Raw genomic sequence first — 27,488 nt, 5'->3', positions numbered from 1 at the left:
TGTTAACATGCTTTGTGGCAGGTTTTATTACATAGAAATTAACTTTTAGCATATTTCTGTATATGCCATTTATGAATATGGTTATCTTCTGTGCAATGCATTTTATGTTTTGTTTTTATGTTGAGAATTTGGTGCTGAGACACATGACTGTAAAATGTTCCCCAATTATGTGATACCAGCCATCAGAGGGTTAATGCAATATGCATCTAATGGTATTAGATGGAAATTTATTGACCATTCAGTTAAAGTATTAAGCAAGTGTGACATAATAGGTTTATTCAACAGGTTTTGCTGTCAGTTTTTGCTAACACATAGCAAAGAACAACTTAATATCCTGAAACTGTTACAATGCCACTCTTTTGTCCTAAAGATGATAGTGAAAGTGAGGAAAAAAGATAGCATGGGTAGTGTAGATTCATGTTCCTTATATTTAACTACTTGCACAGGGGTAAGAGAAATCATGTAGTACTGCACTAAATGTGCACTTTAGAAGGTGATGAGATAAATACTTTCACTGCTCTTTAACGAGTAAAGACACTGGAAGATTGTCTTGTGCTGACGAGTTCTTAATAGCTCTCACCCTAATGGCAGGTGACTTGCAGATTCCCAGGTGAAATACTCTAGAATTAAAATGAATGGCTTACTATGTCTTTTTCTCCCCAGGGCTTGATGGATTGTTTTGATTTTCACTTGGACACCCTTCAATCATTTAAGAATGAAGATGAGAAGAATATGCCACTAGTCTTGCCTGAAAAGTTAGAGGAAATGAAAAGAAGGTCGTGATGCTCAAATTCCCTCTACTTTGACTATGTTGTATTCTAGCTCTGCTATTGACTTGCTCTGCTATTCTGAACAAAGCACATAATTTATCCATGCCTTGCAGAAAAAGAGCATTTTCCACCTAAGCACAGATTGACTGTCATGCAGAGCAGGCAGGTTCACTCATTGGTCCAATGAATGTCTAATTATGTGCAGAAAGTGGAGCTCATTAACAGGAACTTTTCAGATGCCCTTTGCTAGTGTGGATAGGAAACACCCACTAGGGGTAGGAAACATGAGTATTTCAAATGTAAACATTTCTCTGGGGGTGTGGATTCTCTAATTTTTAATTTCTACCTTTTAAAATCACTGAGATCTACAGGTTGTGCAACCCCATATATCTGTTGGAGGATATTTTCAAAAATGACCAGTGAATTGTGTCTGTAGCCTGAGACCCTTTGACATACAGATGGCAGATGTCCCTTCTCTGGGCATTTAAGGTTTTCCATAAATTGAGCAGTCAATATTGACTCAAAATTGTTCATACTTTAAAAAATGAACTGTTATCTTAAAATTTTACTTCTGTCATAACAAAATAATGTTTACGTATATGTAATTCTGAGTTTTTAGGCTAAAAACCTTATGCATTTATGCCTTCTATATCCAATGATTTTGAGTCAACTTTTGGAACATTTCACCGTTTGCAGATTCAGCAGTATTCGTTTCACAAACTGCAACACCTTTCTTGAATACCACTATGGACTGTGCTCAGCTGTTGCCAATGAGGTGATGTTAAAGCTAAATATCTGGGACATGAAATACGGGACAAAAGAGTCTGTGGAGTCACTGCTAGAAAATTGGAATGTAAGTTTAAAATATATATATCACACCCTGACAATAATTCTTCTTCCCCGCCTCTCTGATTCAAGCTTGTGTCTGTCCTCATCTGAAGATACTACGATAGTTGGTAGAAGCATGGTAGACTTGTCAGATCTGGGATTTATGCAAAGCAGGACAGGTAGACTTCCATAGAAGCTTTCTCTATGTCTTTCCATTTTCCTCTGAATGAGAGTTCTTTCTTCAGTTTGGAGAAATAGAGCGAATTGTGACTGTAATTTTCTCTCTGCCCTTTTTTATTCTTTATTGAGAAGATTCCTTTCTTTCTAGTCTATTTATAGGGCCAGCAGTAGCAGCCCTTCCCTAACTCAAACTTCTCTGGGGTAGTTCAGTAGTTGCTATCTTCAAAAACAACCGTTACCCACAGTGCTGGCTAATACTGCCTTTTGGTGTTGCCTCTTCCTTTTTCAGGTTCCTTACCTCCTTACGCTTCACGGTGAATATTAATTGTCTTGTTTTGTTATATTTTGTGCTTAGCTCGGCTTCTGGGCTCAAGTTATTAAAATGATGCCACGTGTAGGCCTATGGGAGGGGATGGATTACCCTACCCCAAATACTGCCAAAGATGCGTCAAGAATAGAGCCAGAGAGATGAAAATGCTGATGCCATCATTTTTGCCTCATCTCCAGTTAATGGAACGCCCCCTGAATTCCATCTTAGTGGAGTTTCTAAAGAGTTTCTCAGCTGCTTTTCAGACTGGCGAATCCCTAGTTAAATTAGTGGGAATTTCACCAGCATCAGAACTGTGGAAGGAGGCAACAAGAGGTTGTATAAAATCTCAGTTTTCCTGAGCAGTATTAACCTTGTGGTGAGATGGGAGTACAGAGTTAATCTGTGCTGAGTTTCTTGATTCAGTTGGTTTCATAGATACTTACTATCATGTTATTTCTACAGTTGTGGTTTATGGTCTTTCTCAAGGTGATAGAATATAGAGCTTTCCCTAGGAGTTTAAGGCTTGTTGCTGGCTTTCCTTCTGGTGCCATGATGTGCAGTCCTGGCTGAGTGATGGCGTGGTGGCCCAGGTTTGTTAGGGCCACAGGACAGGTTGTTTTGTAGCCCACTAGATAGAATGTTTGTAGGAGTGGGGAGCTCCGGGGTGAGATACAGCTCAGCCAGAGGGGGGCTGAGGATCGACCCTCTCATTCCCTGTGTGAATGTTCAAATCACAAGTCTCCTCCTCTGCTCTCGTTTCTTCCTCTCTCACCCTTTCTATCCCCAGTTTGGATCTTACTTGATCTGTGGCAGGAACTAGGCACGTCGACATTTCTGTGCATGCATGGAAACCCAGCTTTCACTTTCATCACTTTTTTGACTTAAGTGACTAAATTCTGCCTGACTTGTTTTAGATGCCATTTCTCAATATTGCCCTGGGGCCTTAACTTTTTGAAATAAACAGTCCTGACTCATGCAAGGGTGTGACTCAGGCAATGGCATTCAGGAGTTAATATTCCCATTTAAGTTACTCTCTGCAGGAGCAGAAAAAAGGACAGGTCTGTCTCAGACTAACGGGTGCAGATGAGTTGCTGGATGGGCTTTGCTCAGTTTACATTCAACCTGCAGGTTATAGGCTCATATTGAAAAAAATGTATCCCAAGCTGCATTTCCTACGTAGTTTTATGTGGATTAGTGTTACCTATGCCAATTACTTTTCCCTTTGGGCAGAATTTCATTGAAGAGACGAGACTTGAAATGCAGCTAGAAACTGCTACTCACATCTGTGAAGATTTGAAAAACAAAAACATAAGCTGTCCTGACTTGGGTAAGTTTGTGCACAGAAGCTGATTTCAAGACCTCTATTTTGAACTGATGTGCTGTCATCAGTTTTAATTCTCACTTATGTTTTGTGTAAAATAAACTCTCTGTTTCCAAACGTGTAATAATATTCCCTATTTGATGTCCTAGCTGGAGATCCTCAAGAAATTAGTAAACTTTTTAAGACAGTGGAGTCAAAGATTTCTATGTGCAGAGACTATATTTCAAATGTAAATACCACCCTACAGAAAGTCCTGTCTTCCTGGAGTACTTACACAGAAAACATCCACTTACTAAAGACATGGCTAGAAGAAAAACGAAATGAGCATCCGAAAGAGGTATGTGGTTGGATTTGTCTTTGTAATGACAGACAGAGATACTTGGAAGCCTCCAAGCCTCCTGGAAGGGAAGCATTATACATGCCAGTGGTTGTTGTTGTTGCTTTTCTGTTCCTCATTGTGGAAATAAACTTTTGGCAGGGTTCTGCTTTAAATGATTTCAATGCCTCTATCTAGATCTCTGCTGAGATCCTGGCAAAGTGGAATTCAGTTCATGGTTCCTTAAATGAAGCTGGAAACTATCTCATCGAAGTCACCAAAGAGCAAGTTGGATCAAATATTGCCAAAGAGCTGAAGAAACTGAACAGGAGATGGGCTAAATTCATCAAGAGGACACACTTTGTGAGTTACTAGTTTCATGTGACTCTTTTGCTATGCAGCCTTCAAAATCATATTTTCTAGACTTACCAGCTTGCTAATCAGAGGTTAATAAATGTTTCAGTCAACTCAGTATTGCCAGTTTTAAAACAGGAGGAACAGACAACACACAGAGGCAACCTATTCTTAAGTCTTTGTGGCTCAGTTAAATGCTCTTTATGACACGATGGAAAATGTTCAATTTTTTTAATGGAAATTTTAAAACCACTTATAAAAGGAAATCTTATTGCAGGATAAAGCTCTTTATTCAGTTCTAGAGATGGAAGTAATCAATTTGTTAAGAGCTTGTGAGCCTTTGCTAAATTGTATAATCTCTGCCTCAGCTAGTAGAAAGTAATTATTGCTGCATAGCTTTTTCTAGGGTTGTGCAACTTTACACCAGCTCACTTGACAGGTTTTTAGGCTGCTGTAAATTCCTACACAACTGTTTAATGTTACATATATTACATTTCCTAGAATGCTTTCACAAGAATGACATTTTCACTCTGCCTGGGAATATTAGAGCTCTTAATTTTCTAAGTTGAGCCTTTCATTGACATTTATTAAAGGTACTGCTGTGACAATAATCGGTTACAAAAAATTCCAACATTTTTATAGGAGATGAGCTTAATGAGAATGCAAGAATATCAAAGGAAACATGTTCCCAAGAGTGAGGGAAATCCGGAGTTTCCTAGAAAAACCCATAGTAGGAGATGCTTTTAGGACATATGTTCAGAAAACAGAGATAAAGAGGCCTCTTGCACCCTTACAATGGCTTAAGGACTTCAGGAGTTATTTTTCTGGCATTGCTTTGGACATTATGGCTATAATATATATTATATTTATTTTCGTATATAAAAAGGCAAGGGCAAATGCTTGAGCTCTGGCCTGTGACTGCCAGTACCATTAAACTGTTAGCACGCTCCCTGGTCTTGATTAGACCAACACCAGCTACCATTCTCTTGGGGAATTCCCTGGCATAGCCTGGGGAGTGCTGCAGCCCCGGAGCTATTCTCCATAGTAGTGTGGCTGTGGCTGCTTGCTTATACAGGAGGAGGTGGGCCATACAGGCACAGGGTGTGCTGTCCCACCTGCTCTTAGGGTTGAAGATCTGAGCCTCACATGGTTTATTTACCAGTATGTTTGGCATTTATTTCTCCTTCGATCCCTGTTGAGTGCAAAAGCTGGAAAGTAACCTAAGTGGTGACTGTGTGTTGCAGGAGGGTAGTGGAGAGACCCATGAACTGATGACAGGTATGAACATCTTGCCCTGCTCTTTGTTTATAGCTTGGTGGAGAGAGCACAGATGCTGCTGAAAAGACCAGGGAGCTTCCGGGGAGCCTGGAGAAAATTGAAGAGATCCTTGGAGAGGTGGAGAGCTGGGCAGCAGAGATTGGATGCCTGCTTGGCGAGGGGCCTGTGCAGCCTGAGATGGAGGAACATTTGCAGGTGAAAATGGAAATACGCTGCTTAAAATACTTGTTCGTCAGACTCTTGTGTTTCAGCACAGATTTGTGGCTGGGGTAAAATGAGCCATCATCCGTGAAGCAGAAATGAATGTGGATTTTGTGCTGTAACACTGGTAAAAAGTTAAGGCAATGCTAGTGTTTTGATGTTATTTCCCAGGATCGCTCCCAAATGAGCTATAAATGAATCTTCCAACATCAGTGTGTCCAGATGACAAGCAGGTGCCAGTGAATTGCTCTTGATGCCACTGATCAGCAGCTTGCCCTTGAGTGGAATTAATTACTCCTTGTCCAGCACAGCATTCGCAGTAGACTAAAACTTTGCAAGGTGCCAAGTTGAGAATTTCCCCTGGTCATACAGTGCTTTCTAACATCTACCCTGCAGTGCAAGGAGGAGGTTTGGGACAACTTGGCTGTATTCAAGGCTTACTTGTCAAAAACTGGAATACTTGAAGTATTTTCAGCAGCATGCTGGGTAATTTGTGCATCTCAGCTTATAGGCAGTTGCTCTAAACATCCACAATGAGCACTGATGAATTTCTTGTTACTTCCACTAGTCTCTGTTGTTTCCCATGTCTCTCTGCCAGGGATTATTGTTTCCCCCCCGAGCAGATGGCAGGTGGAAATATGTATGTATAACTTGGCAGCTTCAGTACAAAGTCTGATTTATTTTCTTAACCTGCCAGTGAAGGTGGGACTGAACAAAGATGCCAAGTTTTGCACTGGAGAAGCTGAAGCACTGTCTTATATTACCTTGTGCTATTTCTGCAACGGGCCCAGTATAATCTAATGGTAGGAAGGTGACCACCAGAAGGAGGTTTCTTTGGAGCTCTTCTGTCTAAGGGCTAAAATTAAACATAGATCTTATTTGGTACATTAAATCCACCTACAATAACTGTGAACCAGAATTAGTGTTAGTTTACTTTTGGTTTGTGCCTTCTTGCACTGTGTTTAGTTGACAGAATTAGGAGTGTGAGCCTATGAAAAGAATCTATTCATCTTTTTGTAATTGTGGGCATATGTTTATAAAATAAGCCTCATTTTGCAGTGTGACACTAGTTTGTTAAAAAAAACGAAGTAACAAAAGACACCCTGAAATACAGCCTCCAAAAATGTGACTGGTATTGTATCTCCATGTCTGTGAGCAGAAGAGGTCAGGTCGCTTATTACCTGTGGTACAGTAGGTCAAGATCCAGAATAAAGCACTGATTATCATTAGAAGAATGCTAATTGACAACTTCAAACAGGAAAATGTGTTGAATATTCATAGATCAAAACAGCTCTAATAATGACATTTCATGATAAATATTCAAATATGGCACACTACTTTTGCATGCAAAATACCCAGCTGCTTCCTGCTTTTTAGTACTGAATACCACAAGAAAATCTGAGCCTTGATATGTGCTTACTTTTGGATGACTTCATCATCAGATGATGCATATCCAAATGTGTGGTTTGTACACTCATTTGGAAAGCTGTTAGGATGGGAGAATGTGTTTAAATAATACTTCTAATTGGCTCTGAGGCAAAGACATGGGAGGTATCACATTGACAGAAAGACCGTTTCAAAAAACAGAATCCCCTGTGGATGGCAGCAAATTTCTTTCTCTCTACACAGAGATTTTGCAGTGCAATACACTGACCATAATTGGAATATAAGATTTTTCCTTGACCAAATATTGACTGTCCATGATCAATGCTGGCTTTTTCATTCAGTTCCTTTAAACAAAAAGACATAAATACTGTAGAGGCTTCTAATGCTTTTCATTCAACCAGAGCTTGGCTGCAAGGGGAACCTCATGCCAAGAAGAAGTTGTGGCAGCAGAAGAGATATTGCAATCCCTGACACAAAATGTTTCAAGTCAGGTGTCCCAACAGCATTCTCGCACCACTGGGCTGCAGGCACGAATTAAAGAAGCCAGAGACAAAATAGAGGTACTCCTTTTTTATTGTTGTTGTACTTAATACACACAGACATTTCTAATTTTACCATTATGTGATTAGGAAGACTCCTTGTCATTCATGTAAAATAGAAAACATTTTAGACTATTGGAATCAGTCTCTAGACTCTTGCCAGGGCAAAAGCTAGAACATTTCAAAGATCAGTATCTCAACTCAAAAAACTTGAGTGATGTTATGAAGCAATAGCTTTATGGAATTACTGACACTCAGGCATGTTCTGAAAAGAGTCTCTTTCTTCCAAGGCTGTCATGGGTGACATGAACAACATCTTGTCCAAATCTGAGAAGAGACCCTCAGAGAAGGAGGCTTTGCTCAATTTTGAAGAATCCCAGAAAGAACTTGAGGCCTCCATTTCAAAGGCTCTTCAACTTGTCAGTCAAAAATTAAGTCCTGAAGAATGTATTTCAAGATACGAGGTGGGTTTGTTTTCTGAGCCAGCTGAATTTGAGTATTTCTTAGTGCTATTTAGTATCTAAAAGGCTAAGGTGCCACAGTGGGAAAAACATCAGAGGTTTGGGGTTTTTTTGGTAGCTATTAATGCTTTTCTCAGCTTTTTGATTTAGCACTGTTAGCATATATTAACTCGGCAGACAGCTTGAATGAAGAAATGTAAATCTGTATGGAAGTTTATTCAGTGCCCTGTCTTAACTTAAATTACTCCATCATCCCATCAGTACTTATCATGTTCTGAACTACAGCCATCTTTTTTGCCTGATTTAATTAAGATTCCCATCAAGAACCACATGCCTGAACTCTTGTACAGGTTTTTAAACTGTGATTGTAAATACTGAATCACCTCTTTTTCCTAGTGGCTAACTGCTAAAGAAAGTGTCCGATCTCAAAATCAGGATCTCTTAAAGGAGTCCTTAGTGAGGTATCAAAAATGGAAGTGCCCAAAATCTGTGTTGCCTCATCTTGCACAGCAAGTCCTGGGCGGCCGTGTGCCGGGAGCAGCACAGAGCCTCACTCCAGGCCATCTCATAGGGTCCCATCTCACTGATGCAGACCTTTCACCTGCTCTCTGACAGGCATGGGACATGGCCACGTATATTCCCTAGAAATGCATTCAGGGACCTTAATCTTTCTTCTTTGGTACCAAATTTGCCCCTAAAAGAGGAGTGACAAGAACAACATCTGCTTTTCTCCAAAAAGCATACACTGATATTGTCTTCAACCTTTTTGCAGGTATGCAAGGGTGGAGAATGCCCTCATACTCACCCATGCAAGGCCTATCACGGCCCATACATGCAATGTATACATGCTTTGTGCATAGTTTTGTGTGCTATGTATGATGTAATTTTACTAGGTAAATAAGCTACATTCAGTTCTGTTTAGTCTTCATTATGATGCTTTTCTTGCAGGAAGCTTTTAATGCTCTGGACAATAAAGTTCTTGACAAATTTTTGAAAGCAGCTGAACAACTGAAAAATATTTCATCTGATCGTGAAAAGCTGGTAGTGGAAGAAAAGAGTGAAGATGTTCGTAAAAGATGGGAGGTGAGATAATACAGGAAGGAGAATCTACTGTCTCTTTTCATTAGGGCTGGCATATTTGAAAAACAATTTTTTTGTCACAATATGTTCTGAGGTTTTTATTTGCTTTGTAATACTGTCTCACCATCTCACAGGGATAATGCGTTTTGAATTTTGCAGGCAGTTCATCATGAAATTATATCCTATGTCCAGCTCATAGTAGAAAGAGAAAAAAAGAAATTTAATGCAACTTTAAAAAAAATCAATAAGCAATTGGGCAAAGAGAAGAAACTCCTAAGTATGGATAAAACCAAAGGGCTCATCAAGGAACATGAGGTACCTGCCACATTCCTTTTCTGCTCAACTACTTCTCTTTGTGAATGCATTGTCTGTCCTTCTTGCTCCCTTTTAGGTACATTATTGCAGCCTGTGTTTGTGTAACAGGGCCCTTGTGCTTGGTGTTATGTAAACACAGAACAAAGAGGCCACCCAAATTATTTCTTTACCTTTTTTGACTGCAGATATTAGCCTCCTTGCAGACTGTTAGAATTACTTCCTTCTTACATGGATGGTGTCTTTTTTCCTTTTTTTTTTTTAAAGACAGTCTTGAAGTATTGAAACAGATTTAGCTGTGCTAAGTGTAAAAGTAAGAAATTATTATGTGTTCTGTGACTCCCTTGATTTGTTACAGTTGCATAGATGGTGTTAGGTGCCTTCAGGTGAGAGTATCTTCTCACAGTGCAATAGCTGCACTTTACCTCTGTGTTTGTGCTGTGTATAAATTAACCACAGAGTTAGGCAAAGGTGTTCATGTTTCACTTGCCAGAGTGAGTCATGGTGAATATTACATATTCCATAAGCAATGGGTTTTACACTTCATTGCTTCTAGTATTTTCCTTCATCCTCCTCCTTGAGATGCACTGATGTGGCCGGTTTACCACTTACAAAGATAAGAAATTGCTCTCCTGATGAAATTCTGGTCTTCATTGAATTCAGTGGAGTTTTAGTCTTTGCTTCTCTTGAGTTAATCTTCAGCAAATATGACATATGCAAGAGTGATGAGAAATAAGTGTTCTCAGGTGCATTCCTTCTGCTCATATTTTTGTTAGATTTTTAGTATATCTTGATTTCACCCTAGAAAGTATAATTATTGATGGGGAATATTTTAAATAAATTTTCCAGTTCTAGTTTTTCTTTAGTCATTGGGACATGTATTTCTGATGTCAGTGTGAAGAGGACTTGGGACCAAAAGTAGCTAAAATTGTAGTAACATAATGAATTTCAAAATCAAGCAAGAGTCAGTATAGTCTTGTAAATGCAGCTGGGGAACATGTTGCCAGAAATCCCAATTTCTTTCCTGGCTCTATTTGAAAAAGAATCAAGGGAAAATAAATGTTTCTCTCCTGTTTTGACAGCTTACACTTCAAGTGCAGTCATCCAAGAAGACAATGGAAATAGAAAAAAATGTGAGAACAATTGCATATCCTTATGACTTAACAGGAGTTTATTATATTGTTTTTCTTTGTTTAGGCCTTTTTTTCACATGAAGGCAGCCTGAGGGAACTCAGCAAGTCATTAGAAGACCTTAAAATATTGGGAAAACTATCAGAACAAACTGTCCCGGGCATACAGACATTGACTGCAGACTGTGAACAAAAGCTAGAAAAGCTTCAACAAATTGTGGCAGATACTTACACAGCCCTGCTGTCTCGTGCTGGAAAAGGACAGTCATCTAAGAAAGAGTGGGTGACTGAGTGTGTGATGTGTTGTAGATTCACAGAAATCAGATATATGGATAAATTTTGTGATATTGTAAATGTACTACCACGTGTGTTACTGTGTACTTTACTATGGGCAACTGTACATTTAAACATTTAGTATTAAGTTTCATAAACTAGCAAGTACAATGTTTGATTACCCTTCGTCACAGCTGCACTGTTGTTAATCATCAGCCAAGATTTCTTTTTTTCCCTTTGTATTTCATATTTTGTTCCTAAGTTGAAATTTCTTTTAAACTGTAGGAGCTCCATTGTTGCTTCTGAGAATGGAGAAAAGGCTGGTTCTTCTCAACAAATTGATAGCCTTCCGGTACAGGAGGTAAGAAGTCCATACTTACTGTTAGAAAACAGTGCTCTGTCTAGGGGAGGTCATTGGCAAAAGGAAAAACTGATTATTTCTGTTAATATTCTTATTGTGGTAGGACCTCAGGCCTCTGGTCAGACATCAAAACCCATTGCATTTGGAAACATAGACTAAGTAAATATTAAAAAGTAACCTGAAAGGAACAGCAGTAGGCATCCTGAGGAGATGTGAGTCTCCAACCTTGCACTATATTTTGCTAAAGAGTGGGTTTCAGCTGGAAGAGTCATGTGTGAAGCTGTGTTCAAGTGCAAATCCCCTGTAGTGTCCCAGTAATTTGAACAAGTTTCAGAGGACACAGAGAGGAAAAACAGTGAAGTGTTGGAGGCATTTGCTTTAGAAAAATACAGGGAAAACCAGAACACATGGAACTTTTAGAAATAATTTCAGAGAGACAAGATACTGCAGTTCATCATTTGGATGCCACAGAAGATGTCTTGTTTGGGATAAACATTCATGCAAGTAAGGCTGCAGACAGCTCATCAGACAGCCTCCAGACTGGTGATTTATAGGAAGGAACCCATTGCATTTACATAAAGTTTGAAGATATGTAGGAATTGGCTATTATCAAGGGAGATCTCTTGTAAGGCTACTAATATTGTCCCTGATACAATGATGAAATCTGTTCTCTCATGGATAATCAAAGTATGAATTGTGTAACTAACATCGGCCAGCCTCAAACTGAGGAGTAGAGTATATCCTACAATCAAGGGCGAGAGACATGCGTGGGCATCTGGTATAAGCAGCCTGAAAAAAGCTGCAGAAGATAGTGCCTTGTGGTTGCCCAAGGATGTCCATTGGAGCTGCAGCAAAAATTTGCACAAGTGGATTGTGCTTGCCAAAGACCCAGTATCTGTGGAAGGAATGAATGATCTGGCTGCAAGTGTTCAAAAATTTGCTCTTTTGGTTCATGATTGAGTTTAAACACATCTTGTATTCATGAATGGTATCTCTCATCTCCTTTGGGACACATGAAGCAATTGATTCTTTCAGGAGTTCACAGATGTCTGCTAGTATTCACTATGTATTGACACAGCATGATGCAGAGGTCATTGTTACCTTTTTTTTATTTTTACTTAGACCTCAAGACCTGCTGCAGATATGGTTTTGGAACCAGATGTGAAACATCACAATGGAGAAAGCTATGCAAAGAAATTTGAGGAAGACAGTGATTTGCCCATACCAGCTTTATTAGAGAGGTAAGTTTTAAAGGATAAAATGCATGTATATTGAGATCATACTATGCTAGACATTCATAAATTAATTGAGCGTATCAAATATGGGGTGCACTTTTGCTATGCAGAGCTCTGTTCTTGTTCTACTACAGTTTACTTAATATTGCTCTGTAATTGATATGGAAGCACTATAGTAGCTAAATGCTTCAAACATTAGGATTTTGTAGCAAGAACACTTAGAGCTAGAAAACTCTTTCTTCTGCTGTTTTCTTGGGCCAGAAAAATCTATATCTGCCTTACTAATAACTTCATATATTGCAAAATAAAAAAAATGTGTCAAGTTTTTAAAGAACTGACATTTTTATGTTCATAAAACCAAATTTAGAGAATGCAGGCAGGCATTCATACTTGAAAATTAACCAGGTGAGCAATTGTTGCTTATTTATGCCCATTCATTTGGGACTTAGGTAAAAATATGCATTTGCAATAGACTGCTTATTTTATACGGTAATCTATTGGTCAGCAAGTCCCAGCCCCTGCCATGTTCCACTAAATTAGAGGTAATACTCTCTGAAAGTGATTGCATCTTTCTTTAGCTATGACACACAAAGAAGTAACCTGGAGGAACTTTTGCAAATCAGCAGAGATAAAGTAGCATCTGGCTTTACTGATGAAATAAAAGGCACTTCATGCCTTCAGAATAAGCTACTTGAACTACAGGTAAGTATTCATCTTTTAAAAACATAGTTGGTGCCTAAATTGTTATTTTCTCATGTAGAGCCCTCAGCTCTTTGTGTTTGTGTATTGCCAAGGGAAAAGGAGCATCCTTACAACCACGTTTATTAGAAATAGAAGGGAAATCAAGGGTTTAGCATTCAGCAGAACTGCATTCCTACTTAGCAGTGGAGTTTTGCAAGTGTTGCTGAAAGAAGAAATTGGTACCTCTCAGCTTGTGATCTGCAGGCTGAAATAGGTCTAATGGAAACAATAACTATGGAAAGCAGCTTTTTTGTCAGCAGAAGTGATAAGTGATGGACCATGGTCAGGGCTGGAGGAGTCACCAGAGTTGAACGATCAAATGGCCAGTGGTGTATGTGCAGAATGAAACTGTTCCAGGACTTATAACTTGATCAGGTTTGTGAGAACCTTAAGGGGATGATAAAAGGCATGCAATTGATGTTGGAGAATTTATTACTGCAATTTTTCAAGTCCTTGCTTGAAAGGAGTACGCAGGTTATTTAGCATCTCAGAACTTGGTTCAGTTCTACATTTGTGTTTTGTTCTTTTGAATGTAACTATGTTGAGATATTTTCCGTTCATTCTTGTAAAAATGGCTGAGCCATATTTATTGAACTTTTTATAAAATGTAGCCAAGGCATATATCTGACATGGAAATTTTCATCATAAAAAGTTGGTAGAGATTTGCATGCAGCTAAAAATGGAGTCTTAAAGAAAAAGAAAGCAATAGTTACTCTTACTTTCAGGTGATGTTTTCACTTTTTCTGCAGAGGCTCTTGTGGCTGTAATTTTATGAACTCTCCAGTCCATTGAGAAATACAGGATCATACAAATGCAATTAACGCTGCATATCTTTTAGGTGATAGAGAGTGAAACCAATTCTGGTTGGACACAATTGGAAAACATCTCATCTACCTTAGAGAATCTTGTGGATGAAGTGCAGCAGGCTGCTATCTCTGAGACGAGAAGCAAACTAAAAGGAGAATGGAAAGAGCTTCAGGATATTATAAGTACCAGGTATAAAATAACAATTCATGATATTAGCTAAGGAATAGTTCATTGTAACTAATGTGTGTATTGTGAAGGGAATAGTGTGTGTTACAGAAAATACCTGCATATTTTTAACCTTTTTTTTTAATTGCATTAAATTAAGCTTTTCTTAATTATACTTGGTTCATGTATACATTGCAGAGAGTGTGAATCTCTCAAGAAGCACAGAGTCGGATCTTTGTAACATCACTGTGCAGTATTCCCAAGTTTACTGCTATTTCCTTCAACCGTTTGGTTAAATTCACTGAGATTCATGCTGCTTTTCTTATTAATCAATGGAAAAAACTCCTTTGACCTCAGGAGGAGGAAGATTAGATCTGTTAGACAGTCAATTACATTATCTTTGTGGCTTTTTGTGCTGTAAAACATTGCGTGTCTTTTCTCTTGCTTTCCCAGTTCATGTTTTGTTACCTTTCTTCTAGAACAAACTCTTTAAGGACTGCTTTGGAAATTGTTTTGCCAATAGAAAATGAATCAATTCTTCTATGTGAATTAGATCAGCGGCTGAAGAAAAAGGATATCCAGCAGTTTAATCTGATGAATAGTGATCTTGCTTATAGGGAACTAAAGGTAAGGGAAAATGCAGAGACCACACCCTAGCCAGAACAGTTTTTAATATGTCTAGGAACTAGAGAACTTAATGGGATTTTCACTCAGAAGTTTGGGATCGGTTACCAGACTTCCCAAACCTTCTAATGTCTAACAGCATTTAACTGCCTTTGCTTTAAATGTCATTGTTCCTGTAGAGCCAGCCAGGGACCCTTAATAGGGTAAAAAGCATAGTCGTGAACATTTCGTCTTAGGTTAGGACTTTCCAGATTTACCTTGTTCCCACCTGACTTTATATCACTTTGTGGAGTCATATGCATAATGTAGTGTTAATTTGTGAGCTAAGCTAAGCTGCTCTGTGTCACTGAGGTATCTGCTGAGGTATCTGAGCACACCCCAGGATGGTTTTGAAGCTCTGCATGTATGCAACAACTTGTTTACCTGCTATCAGTATCTTATGCCTAGGCTCTGGTCTGTCTGTGAGGCAGGGTGAGTATTGTTTTGTTCTTGATATGCACTCCGAGCTGAACACACTGACTGCTATGCAGAACTGAAAGTTTGCATTTGGCTGCCCTTGGCTCTCAAGCTAAGTAGGGTTTAGGTCTCTCAGCCCATAGGGCAGAAAGCATGTGCACTCTCTGTCTGGGATGACTCTTTTTGGCTGGAAGGGCCCTGCATTTTTTCCCAGCTCTCTGCACATTTGGAGTTTCACAACACTGACACACTGCTGTTTGTCTGAGGGCTGTAGCCAGATAGCATGCAGACTTCACCAAGAGATTTTTAAATGTGTGTAAGTCTCCTCCAAAAGTATAGCATAAAGAACTTAAAAGATTGCAGAGTAAGAAACATCTATGTGCCTGCCTGTGCTCTGAGTGATCTCCTGCTGCGAGAGCCTGCTAGTTTCAGTCCCAGGACTCTCATCATCTTTCTCTCCTTTTTGTCTGATTGCTGGAAAGAGGCTTGGGCTTTCTGTAGTGCTGACCAAATTCCCTGTGTGTGGAATACCATTTTGTTTGATTTTTCTTCTTTTTCCTTCCCTCCACCAAAGTCAAGAGTAGGAAAAAGAGGTTTTCTTTCTTAACCACCCTGTTTAGCGTACTTATTTTATCGCGAGTATAATTTGTTTTTCAGTCATAGGTTCAGCTTGAATGCAAGATACAGATTTTCTTTCACTTGCTAACACTGTTGGTCATTCTCTCAATTTCAGGAGCTACAGAGATCCATATTAAATCAGATTGAAGTGTGCAAACAATTGGAACACCTAGATAGTTCAGCAAGAGATGAATTTAATCCAATAGACCTGCAAGCTGCAAGTAAAATTATGATTTACTATCAAAACCAGCTTGAAGAAATGAGCCATAAAATGCAGATCCGCGAGACAGTCCTTAAAGATCTGGAAGCTTTTATGGTCTCATTGAGGAAGATTCAGTCTTCCATCAAATGTCTCACAGATCCCTCAGGTCAACCTGAAATACAGGGAAAAACATTGAGAGAGGCTGCACAAGAAGTTTCTCATATGGCAGAAGAGGCTAAATGTTTGGATGAACGCTTGAAAACGGTTGATATCTGTTTGGAAGATGCTGAATCTGGGAGAAAGACTTGCTGTCAAAACCTTGTTCTGACTTTATCTGAAGAGCTAAATGTGATTTGTGATCCCTCAAGTGAACTGATGCATACAGAGGAGAAAGACTTATACAAGATTTTTTCCACAAAAAATAGTGAACTCCTTAAAAACATTCAGGATCTACGTGACAGAATTAACAAAATAGGCTTGAAGGATCCAACAATTCCAGCTATTCAGCAAAGGTGAATTCTTGTTTAAAGCTCTTAATTTCATTATTTCAGTGAACTCAGAGGGCCTGTGGCCCCCTTGGAGTAGAGCACTGAAACTTGAATGTGTCTTGAAGTATCTGTGGAGCACTGAAAGAAGTTGTGAGCTTATAGTTTATTCTCTGCCTCACAGCCTAAATAACTTTCCTTTTAAACTTCTATGTATGTGTTTGTTTGAAGCAGCATTGATGAAGAAAAAATAGAAGGAGGCTGATTGTTATGATCATAATTTTCAGTAAGAAAACTGTCGAACAGGGAGACAGGTCTTCTTGCTGAGCACCGACACACATGATGTGAAACTCTGCGCTGTAGAAGTGTTGTGTTATTTTACCACACCCTGAGAAAGCCACTAACATGATTTGTATGTCTCTGATACTGTTTCAGAGGAGCTCTCTGCAGCCTTGCAGAGGATGAATAAACAATTCACTACTGTTTATGCGGGTGGAAGAAGGGAGGGGAGAGGAGTTTGTAAGCTGTGACTGTTTTTTAAGTTCTGAAATCCCATGCTATGGCATAGCTTCCTTTCTTAGACCGTATTTTAAGATAGCCAGAATGAACTTACCTTTTTATAGAAAATAATTCACTATGTTCATACCCTATTGGACTTTAGGATTTTGGATTACTTTCTCAAAGGACTTAGGTCAGCATAACTCATCTGAAGGACTGTGTCAAATTACAGGAACTGAAGATCAAATTAGAGTTTTTATGATGTCATTTAATATAGTCGGTATGTGCCACTCAGGATTAATTTCTAGGGAACTTAATAATTACATTGGGGAAAAAAATCAGAGACTTACTTTAATATAAGGCTGTATTTCATTTTTTCTAATAAAGGGTAAAATCATTAACAGAACTGGAAAAGGAATTGGATTGTACTGCTGTTGAAATGAAACCTATGCGAGAAATTGCTAATAAGCTCCCACAGATCAAAGAGGAAAAAGCAGAGGAAGCAAATGAACAGTGCAGAGTTACAGAGAGGTTATGGGAGGATACAAAACTCTTGCTTGCTGAATGGTAAGGAGAAAAGTTACATTTTGAAGTAGTATTGTACGAGTAAGAATTTTGCTTGTAAAATGAAACAGCAGAAAAACATTAGACCATATTTTAAAGTAAATTAAATACTGATACTGTAGCAAATGTTACTATTATGATGCTGAAAACTATCATAATGCCAAGAATTGCACATAGAAGTTTGCAGCCAAAGCTCATAAATTTTTTTTATTTTTAAGACATCACAGTCCCATCATTTAGCAGGTATGCAGTGATGTGTTGGACTTAATTGGTATCCAAAAGGAAAACCTGGCTGCTGCTGGGAATGATGTGTCTTCCTTCTATATTTGCTGTGAATTTCATGCCAGCACATTCAAAAAGAAAAGGCAAACAAACAAATGGAAGAGCACAGCTGGGAAAACAGTATCTTATGCAGGAAAAGACTACAGGAGCTTGGTTTGATAAGTCTGTGAGAGTGAGGACTGGGAAAGGCTATGATTGATCACCCAGGGCATCTGTCCTTCTCTTATGGTTTTTAAAGATGCTTAGAGGCTTTGCATGGACTGGCACAGTTCTGGTTAATCCTCATGGCTTGCACAGGTGTCAGTGGGAGTAATCTGTTTTCATATCCCACTGAAGGCTGGGCCAAGGTGGTGTTTCCCACTGTCCACCACCCAAGCTGTTGTGATATCTGCTGCACATTGTATTTCACTTCACTGGTGACTGAGCTCACCTTTCAAGTGGAGAGTATCATATAAACAGAACTGCTCAGATCACATCACAGTTAAATGTGAATCAGAGGCATATGATAGTGAAGGGCATTTCTGATTCCAAAAACTGTCCAAATACCACACCAGGTATCACGCAGTATTGCAGGGTTTATGACTGGTACAGTTTATCCCTCCTTTTCTCTCTTCCAGACATAGTAGTCAATCTCCCCATATGTTTGAATAGAGGAGGAGGAAGCAGACAAAAGGTTGAGGCTGCTGTTTTATGCTTAGGCCATAAATAATACATCTCTTTTTAATAGCCAGGAGCAGTGTGCCAGGGCTCTGGAGCTCCTGAAGCAATATCAAAGCTGCAAAACTAGTCTGACCAGCATCATTCAGAAACAGGAGATTGTGCTTTCACAGCAAACTTCCTACATGGGGAAGGAGAATTTGAACAGACTAATAACAAAGGTGAGTAACAAGAACTTACTGAAAAGGAAAGAAAAGCCTTTCCTGGGAGCATTCAGGTGTAGGGTTGCCCTTGCACACCCAGCCTTCAGGGCAAATGTTAAGACCTTGCTTTCACTTTGGCTTCCAAAATACATTTAGGGACCGTACCCTGGTTTTGTTTTAAGTTGATGTCTAGCTTTGCTTAGTGAATCAAGGTCTTGTTAAAGAGGTGGGATTAAAAAAAAAAAACAACATAAAAAAACTAAGATCTAGTATCAAAATAAGATGAAATCCTGTCCTACCAAAAATACATGTTAAAATCAGCCATATTCACCCATACCCGTTAGAATATTTCTGTATTTTCTACTGAGTTAAAAACCTTGTAGTGAGCAGTTTGTAAGTATACAAAAATAACAAATTCATTTGTTACTAAGAAGATACTTTAAAATGTTATACCACTTAAAGCAAAAATAACAGGTAGTGCAGCTCCTTGGGGCTGCTTGTTTCTCTGCTGTTGCTGTAGCTTATAACCAAGAATTTAGATCCGTATCCTCTCCTTGCTCGTGTCACTGGGTTCCGGGCAGGGCTGCAGGGTTTGTCTGCACCATGCAGTGCTGTGCAGAGATCTTCAGCTAGCCCCAGGCAAGCAGGATCAGGAACAGGAGCCATAAGGCTGTGCCAGCATGGCACATCCACTCAGAGGCTGGGCCGTGACAGATCTATCCTGCTTCCCGGGCTGGAGCTTGTGTACATCGCTATATGTCATTGCCACCAGGCTCAGAGACAGCTTGGGGATTGCCAGCGTGTTGCTGCCTTGGGGTGTGGACTTCTGGAGGCTAAAATGGTTTTGACTGGGCTGATGATACCGTATTTCCTTGAGCTGGTTCCATTTGCAGCATGAATGTCTGCCCTCATGCTGACTTTGCTGACCAAACTGTGTTGTGGTTAGAAGCCCTAACACCATAGTTCAGTATCTCTCTTCTCGCTTCTCCTGTGTACAAACCTACTTAGAATACAGACCTTCTGTATGAGCCGTGCCCTCCATAACCAACATTTGCTCCATGCTGTCTTTGATATCAGTTAAACATTTGCAGTAGCTTTTACATTAGCTGATGAGACTGAATGATCAGGTATTGCTGGACCCTCCCTCATTTAGTTTAAAGTTTACTACTTTTTCAGACAAAAATTTGACAGCCAGCTACATTCTTCTTGGCTAAATGAATACAACCGCTGGACATAGTTGTCCATGGCTAATGCATTAGCGAACAGCAGCATGTCCATTGTGACCATTTTACTGTACAGGTTTCACGTTTCCTGGCTGGGTTATATAGCTGGTTGTTCAGATCCCATTTTTAGGCTTTCTGATGAGGCATCACCCATATCATTCAGGAACATTTGCTCTCAGTCAATGCCTGGGATGGTTAAATTTAAGAAGGAATGTAAGCGGTTTCTTCCCCAAGGCAATGGGATGGTGTCCCTGTGTGCCACCCCCTCTTCAGCTGAGGCAGGGTCTTTTCTTGGTTTCACCAGTGAGACCTCTGGCACCTCCTATCACTCAGGCTCCTGCTGCAGGGGAGGTTGCCTGCATACCCTGGCCCCTGCTTGTATGGAGACCCCTTGCTCTGTTAACAACCCTTCCTCCTCACCTTGAGTTTTGCAACTCCCACTCTCAGAATTGCAGTCCTTAATAGCTGCAGCACAGTACAAGGCATGTCCTTGAGTGCTGATGATTTGTTATTTATAATTATATAAAATAATAACAGGGAAGATTCTCTGCCTTGTTCTGGTTTGTGAGTGCTGCTCTGCCATCCCTCCCCTTGCCTCAGTGCCTGGCAGTATGTATATGAGAAGATGTAATGCTTGTCTCTGGGAAATAAGGAGAGTTTTTAATATCAAATTGCCTAACACTAGAGGTCAGTGTTTCTTTTTCAGCGATCTTCCATGTTGTTTGTAAACACTGACATTACAATTAAGCACAAAGAAGCAGGCTAGTGTTTAAATAGAAAGTAGGAAAAAGGGATGTTTCAGTTTCTGGCAATGGCATATTTGACAATGGCTATGTTTAAGTAGGATTTAAGCTTTTTTTAAAAAGTAGTTCAAAACCTGTGGAACAGAATGCCAGGTTATATTTTTTAGAGTTGTAATAGTGTCTCAGACGATTATTACGTTGTGCATTGTTCATTTCTGTAGCCGAGGTTCTGTGTATGGATGTACATACCCTTGGATCTTGCGATTGCGACTTTTAAAGCAAGCTGTGGTTTTGGCTCTCTTAGTCAGAAATATATTACCCATAGTTCCCACTCAGCTATTTTGCAGCCAATAACAGAATGATATGGATTTCTAACGGGGAAATGTTCCAATCAGCATGACAGGGATATAGCAACACAAGATACATTCCTAGTCTCATCATATTGTATAAAATATATTATTTTGTGTAATGCTGTTGTTTCTCTAAACTAAAAAGAACAGCACATCAGTTAAAAATGTTTTGCTGAATAAAGTAATAAGTAAACATGCTCATAAATATCCATTTGGTCTTTTTCACAGATTGAAGAGGCAAAAGAGGAATTTAATGATCACTCTGAAGATGTAGACAAAATAAATCAGATCTGCAAAAACCTTCAATTCCAGCTCAATAAAATGAGAAGCTTTGAGGAGCCTCCGTTCGAGAATGAGGCTAACATTATTGTGGACAGATGGCTGGATGTATGTAAAAAGTAAATTATCAGGGTGGTCTTATCTGTTATGCATTATAGTAATTGATTCTGATGCGTGTGTAATATTTGGAAGAAATTAAGTGCAATATGGCAAAGATTCTTAAGAGATAAATCCAAGTGTTTACCAGAGGAAAGCTTGCAGAGTGTCTATTGGTGTAATGTTTCTGATCTCTCAGGTAGTTTATATCATGGGTACTCGTCAACAGTAAATAATTCTAGGAAATGCAGAAAGGCAATATTTGTGCTTTCTGCATGAGTCTGTAAGCTTCCATAACAACTTCTGTGGATGGAGACAATCTGGAGTTTGGTGAGAAATGTTTGCCACTGTCGATCTAAGCAGTGCATCAATACTGAGATTAGACAGTATTTACTGTGAGTAGATAAACATTAATGAGCAAGGCTCCTTCCTAAACCTGCCTTAAAACTGGCAAGCTGCCGTTGTGATTGGTATGTTTGGCGACATGTGTGGCAGGGATTTAAATATCTTCTCCATGACCAGTACACTGTGAAGACACATGAGATTTTTTTTCCCTTGCCGCGCTTGTTGTTTTTGTGGGTGGTTTCATCTTGCTCCAATTTTATTATGCTGCTTTTGCTTTTAGAATATAACTCAACATTATTGAAATGTGTGTGTGTTTTCTGTATATAAATCTCATGGTAGATCAATGAAAAGACTGAAAACTACTGTGATAATTTGGGAAGAGCTCAGGCTTTGTGGGAGAAACTTCTTAGTTTATCTGGCACAATCGACGCTTGGGCAAATGCAGAACTTAAGAACGCAGAAGACAGTTGTCTGACTGAAGAGAACCTGACACAGTTGAAGGTAATTTGAAAGGAAATGTTTTACCCTTAATTTATACTGTAGTGATATGGACTTTGGACTATAAACATGCATATTGCATAGAAATATCAGCATTGCAAAAGCAGAGGAAGTTGTAAAATTTGCAATTGTATCTGCATGGATAGTTTCACTGAAGATATTGCATAATGTATTGGGGATGCAGGTCTTGGAAACTGATAAATAGATAGCATATATGTATACTAAGTTGTTTTAAATTAATGCAACACTGCAAATGCTGCTTTAGACTACAAAAGCCTCCTCATTCCTTTGCACTGTACAAACATACAGCAAAGAGAAGGCCTGGAAAGCTTATAGTCTAAGTACAGTGGTGCACGTATTTCCTTGTGCCTAGAGAAGAAAGGAAAGAGAGTGTGTATAGGCTAATGATTAGTTTTCTAGTTAGAAATTGCCTATCAGTGAAGATACTGGAGCCTCAGAAATGGCTGGGCAATGCAGAATTCAAGAAGAGGTTTCAGAGGTGGCTTATTTGCTCCTGCGATCCTTGTCCCGGTGTGCTTCCCAGTGTAACTTAATGCAGCCTTAATAGTGGCTGCCTGCTAAGGGTCTCCAGGGGCAGGCATCAGCAGAGCCTAGGCTCCCCATGACCCTTTTGTACAGATTATAGTATTAACTCTTGGTGCCGGGGTGCAGTTGGGTGTAAAAACACATGCACTAGCCCTGTGCCATTGAAGGGCCTCTCATACAGGGGTAAATATTTTAATTTCTGACTTTAGGGCCATAATTGACCAGCTGCGCTGCTTCATTGTGGTTATAGGCAGTATCTACTAAACAAAAATAATTTCCTGCTTGAGTTCAGTTGAGACATAAATATATCCCATATCTGCTTGTTTGAAAATATGCAGGCAGTTTTTTTCTCAGTGTTTACGTGCTACAAATGCCCTGGTTTTTATTATGCTTATTTGCAGCATTACGTTAGCGCTGCTCATTTGTTTTAATTTGCAGCGCAGTAAAAACCCAAGGTGTTCTTTGTATATAGATCTTCTCAGTGAAACAGTAGTATACATGCTGTGCAGAGGTGGATATTTTGTCACATTATTCTCATCTTTACCATTGTATTGTTAGAATAATTTACCTGGGGTAGTTCAAGTCCCTGAGGGCTCCAGTGAAAATGCACCAGCTGGCAACTGCATCTTAAGAGCCATTTTGTTACCTGGAAACTGCTCAAGCCCGGCATGATGTGACCATGCCCCAGATGTGTCTCTGCTGGTGCTTAGGAAGGGCTGTGCTGGAGGTGGCTGCGCTAAGGTTACGCTGCTGCTTCCATGCAAGAAGATAATTCTCAAAAGAGAGAGGAGAAAAGGGCAAGGGAGAGAGAAACCATGTTTCCCCTGAGCTACTATAAAAGCAGAATAGAAGGAGAGAAAACGGAACTCAGTGCATTGGTATTTTTGTAAAATGATTTAAAGTGCAGAGGGCCTCAGGTTAATTTATCAATTTATTATTATTTCTTTTGTTGTTGATCCTGACACACCTCTACATTAATGTTAATTACAAAAAAAACCCCAACTGTTGCAATGTGTATCATGTTACATAGGGTTGAAACCCAGGGTCCTTTGTGACTGCCCAGCAGAGCACTGGTGCATGTGCTTTCAAGAAGCCTGTCACAAAAGAACAGAGTAATTAATTATTTGACTGCATATCTAAAGATAATTTCAGTATAAATAATGTGAGAGAAGTTCTGCTTTCCCCTGTAGCCAGTAAGCAAATGGGAACTCTTTTTTAAGGGCTGCAGCACATGAATGGGTTTTGATGTTTGCTTGTACAGAGACTGCACAGGAATACTTGGTCCTGAGGGAGTTTGGAATATCAATTTGGGAATATGAGACAATGTGACTATTTTAGATATATCCTGTTTCATAAGTTGAAGCTGCTATTTTACTTTCACATTACCGGCTTGTTCCAAAATCCATTCAAATGAGTAGAAGTCTTTTCATATACAAAGGATTTACATTAAAAAAGTACTAACAGCATGTGTTTTATTTTATCACATCCCTACCAAAATGTATCATCAGGGTGCCAATTCTTGACTATAACATCTATAACATCTATAGATCTATATAAACTATAACATCTATAACATCTTTATAAAGTCTATAACATCTGAGAATATCCTTTTTAATAGAAGCAGCAAGAAATAAATACAAAATTAAGATTATTTTCCTGTGAATTTACTTGGGTTAATATAGAAGTTAAAATAATTAACATTGTTACATTTATGCTAGATTTGCATTAACAACTGCTTTGCCTGAGAAACATAGAGTGTTTCTGACTCTAATACAAAAAAATGTCTAAATAGCTAAAATGAAAATCAGGAAATGGACCAGCTGTGGGAGCTCTATATGCCAAAATGCAGAATCAGAATATTGGTAATACAATTTTCTAACAAAAACATTAAAATTTAATTTGGGGGGAAACACAGTTACCAATGTCTTCTTTCCACCTTTAGGCATGCTTACGAGTCCAAGAGCAGAAACTCCAGAAATTTGACAACACGGTGGCTGAGATAGAAGAACTTCTGAATAGTAATGAACCTCCACTGGAGCTACAGGTACGAAGAAGCTTTTACAGCTCATACACCACAACTCATTACTACAGCCCTGCTTCTAGTATCATCTTTGCCACACTCATTTCTTGGTTTGACTTAAATCTACCCAAAGAGAATGGGAGGCATTTTGTTGACTATTAGCAGTGACATTTCATTTGTTGTCTTTCTCAAGCCATTAGAACCAAACCTGTCATTTTAAACACAAAGGCCTCTGTCAGTCCTGTGCCTTTTAGGAACTTAGACCTGACCCAACTGTTTTGCACGTCTGCTGAAAGAGGCCAATATCAGTGATATCTGGCTTTTAGCTATTGGCCAAGAACAAGGCACAATGGACCTCATCATCCCTTTGGGGATCCCAGCAACTCAGCGTGCTGACCGTCTATTTTAAACTGTACCTTTACCTGGTTATGGCTTAATGTAGCTTGGTGGTATGTAGCTATTTGCATAGAGTGGTGTTTACTGGGATGTTTTCCTTTGGGATATTACAAGGAAATCTTCATCTTTTTGTGTTAACTACACACAGCAAAGAATGAATCCTTCTCTGCTGTTTGAGACAACGTTAGCCTACCTTGATCCTAAGCGTCCACTCCCAGTCTCTGTCAGATGCACCTTGAGCTTGACCCGGTTTGGCTCTTTGTGTGTTTATCCTCAGCAGGCAGTGAACTCAGAGGAGTTTCACTGGGTAAGGTGATCTAAGGAGCTTAGGAAAGGACTCGGCAACCTTGTACTGTGAGCACCAGACGCCCTGAGCCCCCTGGGGTGGTGTTTCAGCATGTGGCCATGATCCCATTGAGTTGCTGTCTCATGCAAATCTGCGGAAGCCTTAAGGATAAGGTTAACGACCTGTTGCTCCTTAGTGACTAGTCTCGAGCCAGAGCTCCTTGCTTCTCTGTTGTCCTTGCCTGCTTTTTATATTGCTGTGGGGAATTTGTCCTGGTGGGATCACTGCAGGGAGGTGTGTTACAGAGAGAGCTGGCACCCTCTTTTTCCTGGTAGCTGAAGTGCATGTAAGGCCTTTATCCAGCTGAGAGTAGACGCTGGACTAGACTGACAAATAAATTTATTAGTAAAGCAGCACCAGTAAATGCATCGCTAATAAAGATGAACTGAGATCATTCCCCCTCAGAAAAGCAGGGCTTAAATATTATTATTTTTCAATTTGCGGAGTGGGAGGGAAGGAAACTGGAACAAGCTGTGATTGAAACGTCTGGACTTCAGATCATTTCATTGCTTTTTATGTCTATCATGGACTTCTGTAATATTCTAGGAAACCAATCCTGTATAATTTCTTGTGTATGTTTATTTCCAATTTTAAGGTCATCAGATCATCTGTTGTGCAAAAAATGGAGCTAATCAAAGAGCTCTTGTCAACGAAGCGGGGGACTGGTGAAATCAGTGTGAATACAGCAGAACTAAAAGGAGACCTTGATCTGGCCAAGACACAGATTGGAATGACTGAATCACTGTTAAAAGCTTTATCTCCTTCTGACACCTTAGAGATCTTTACTAAATTAGAGGTAGTGTGCCACAAATGACGCATCTTTTATAATTTTGTTAATTTTTTCTCTCCTGGGCAAGTCTTCATAAGTGTTTCTCCTGTATATGTTGTAAACTGCTGGAATAACTCAAGTGAAGAGCCTGGCTTGAATATTTCCTTAAGCTGCCAGAACCGTGAATGAAAAGCCTATTTTCACTGGGTGTTATCAGCTGTAGTTAGTTAACCCTTGCAGCTATTTGGGTATGGTTAGTGATAGGCACAACAACAGTATACCACCCAAGATACGTTGAAGCAGTAGTGGGGGTACAGGGTTGTATCTTTTCTAAGACTGGGTAATATACAGAAGTTGTCTTTGTGCCACCTGAGCCTGCCTGCAAGGGAACTCCCAGTAGGCAGTTTATGCCAACTTTCCATCCTCTTTGCACCAGGGAGAGAAGTGAAGAAAGACCTGCTTCCTGCTTTGAGGTTCAAGGCTGGCAAGATTTATACCTCCTGTTGAGCAGTGCGTGGATTATGCACATTCTGGGTGTCAGACCACTAGTATTTGGGGCAGTGAAATGACAGGCATTGGAAGAAAGATATAGCTTTTAATTAATTCTCCCAGCTCCCTCTAAGTTGTCTTTCAGCCCACTTGAAAGGGACTTGCCATACAGAGTAAGGCATTTAGGAGTGGAAGAGTGCCTATGGCAGCTAAGGCATTATAGCTTCTAGGTATTATATGCTCTGCAACATACTATATTACTGTGCACTTCACATATCTATTCTGTGTGATGCCAAGATGTGCATGAGTGAATGTATGTCTGGTTATGTATGCATACAGATGTATACACACTGCTCAAGGAGAGTTTAGTGCTTATATCTACCTATTGATTGCCTTGTTAATGTCAATATACTCGAAGAAATTATTTTGACACATAGGCAGGACTAAACCTTTTTGCAAAACTCTAGTTTGTACTAAAGCAGCTCTGTACAGTGAAATTCTGCTTGCATTTCAAATTTTACTTTTCAAGAGTTGTCCTTTTTTTTTTTAACTTTAGGAGATACACCAGAAAATTCTGCAACAAAAACACCATGTGACATTACTCCAAGAGGAGACGGATTGTCCTGATGTGGATGAATTAAAAAAGCAGCTTAAATGTGTCACTGATTTATTTAATAAGAAGAAACATGTGTTTCAAGATCACTTTATTGGTGTTTTGAACCGTAAGCAAACATATTTCACATTTATGTAG

General features: G+C 39.4%; 1 protein-coding gene across 1 annotated transcript in view; it reads left to right on the top strand.

Moving 5' to 3' along the window:
• Positions 1-27,488, top strand: part of SYNE2 (spectrin repeat containing nuclear envelope protein 2) — a 198,884-nt gene that overhangs the window by 38,439 nt on the left and 132,957 nt on the right. Inside the window, exons 13-36 of the mRNA XM_072863909.1 lie at positions 664-776; positions 1,467-1,623; positions 3,319-3,415; positions 3,559-3,746; positions 3,924-4,088; positions 5,391-5,552; positions 7,346-7,504; positions 7,774-7,947; positions 8,893-9,027; positions 9,184-9,339; positions 10,534-10,745; positions 11,025-11,100; positions 12,223-12,341; positions 12,914-13,037; positions 13,915-14,072; positions 14,528-14,675; positions 15,862-16,460; positions 17,319-17,498; positions 18,505-18,655; positions 21,182-21,340; positions 22,013-22,174; positions 24,660-24,761; positions 26,075-26,275; positions 27,294-27,459. Coding sequence (XP_072720010.1) covers positions 664-776; positions 1,467-1,623; positions 3,319-3,415; positions 3,559-3,746; positions 3,924-4,088; positions 5,391-5,552; positions 7,346-7,504; positions 7,774-7,947; positions 8,893-9,027; positions 9,184-9,339; positions 10,534-10,745; positions 11,025-11,100; positions 12,223-12,341; positions 12,914-13,037; positions 13,915-14,072; positions 14,528-14,675; positions 15,862-16,460; positions 17,319-17,498; positions 18,505-18,655; positions 21,182-21,340; positions 22,013-22,174; positions 24,660-24,761; positions 26,075-26,275; positions 27,294-27,459 — 4,063 coding nt within the window. The remainder of the gene's footprint in view (positions 1-663; positions 777-1,466; positions 1,624-3,318; positions 3,416-3,558; positions 3,747-3,923; positions 4,089-5,390; positions 5,553-7,345; positions 7,505-7,773; positions 7,948-8,892; positions 9,028-9,183; positions 9,340-10,533; positions 10,746-11,024; positions 11,101-12,222; positions 12,342-12,913; positions 13,038-13,914; positions 14,073-14,527; positions 14,676-15,861; positions 16,461-17,318; positions 17,499-18,504; positions 18,656-21,181; positions 21,341-22,012; positions 22,175-24,659; positions 24,762-26,074; positions 26,276-27,293; positions 27,460-27,488) is intronic.

This window comes from Ciconia boyciana, chromosome 6 (genome assembly GCF_034638445.1).
Source record: "Ciconia boyciana chromosome 6, ASM3463844v1, whole genome shotgun sequence".
Classification (NCBI taxonomy): domain Eukaryota; kingdom Metazoa; phylum Chordata; class Aves; order Ciconiiformes; family Ciconiidae; genus Ciconia; species Ciconia boyciana.
Note: the sequence above shows the minus strand (reverse complement) of the source record. Positions and strands in the feature narration are given on the sequence as shown.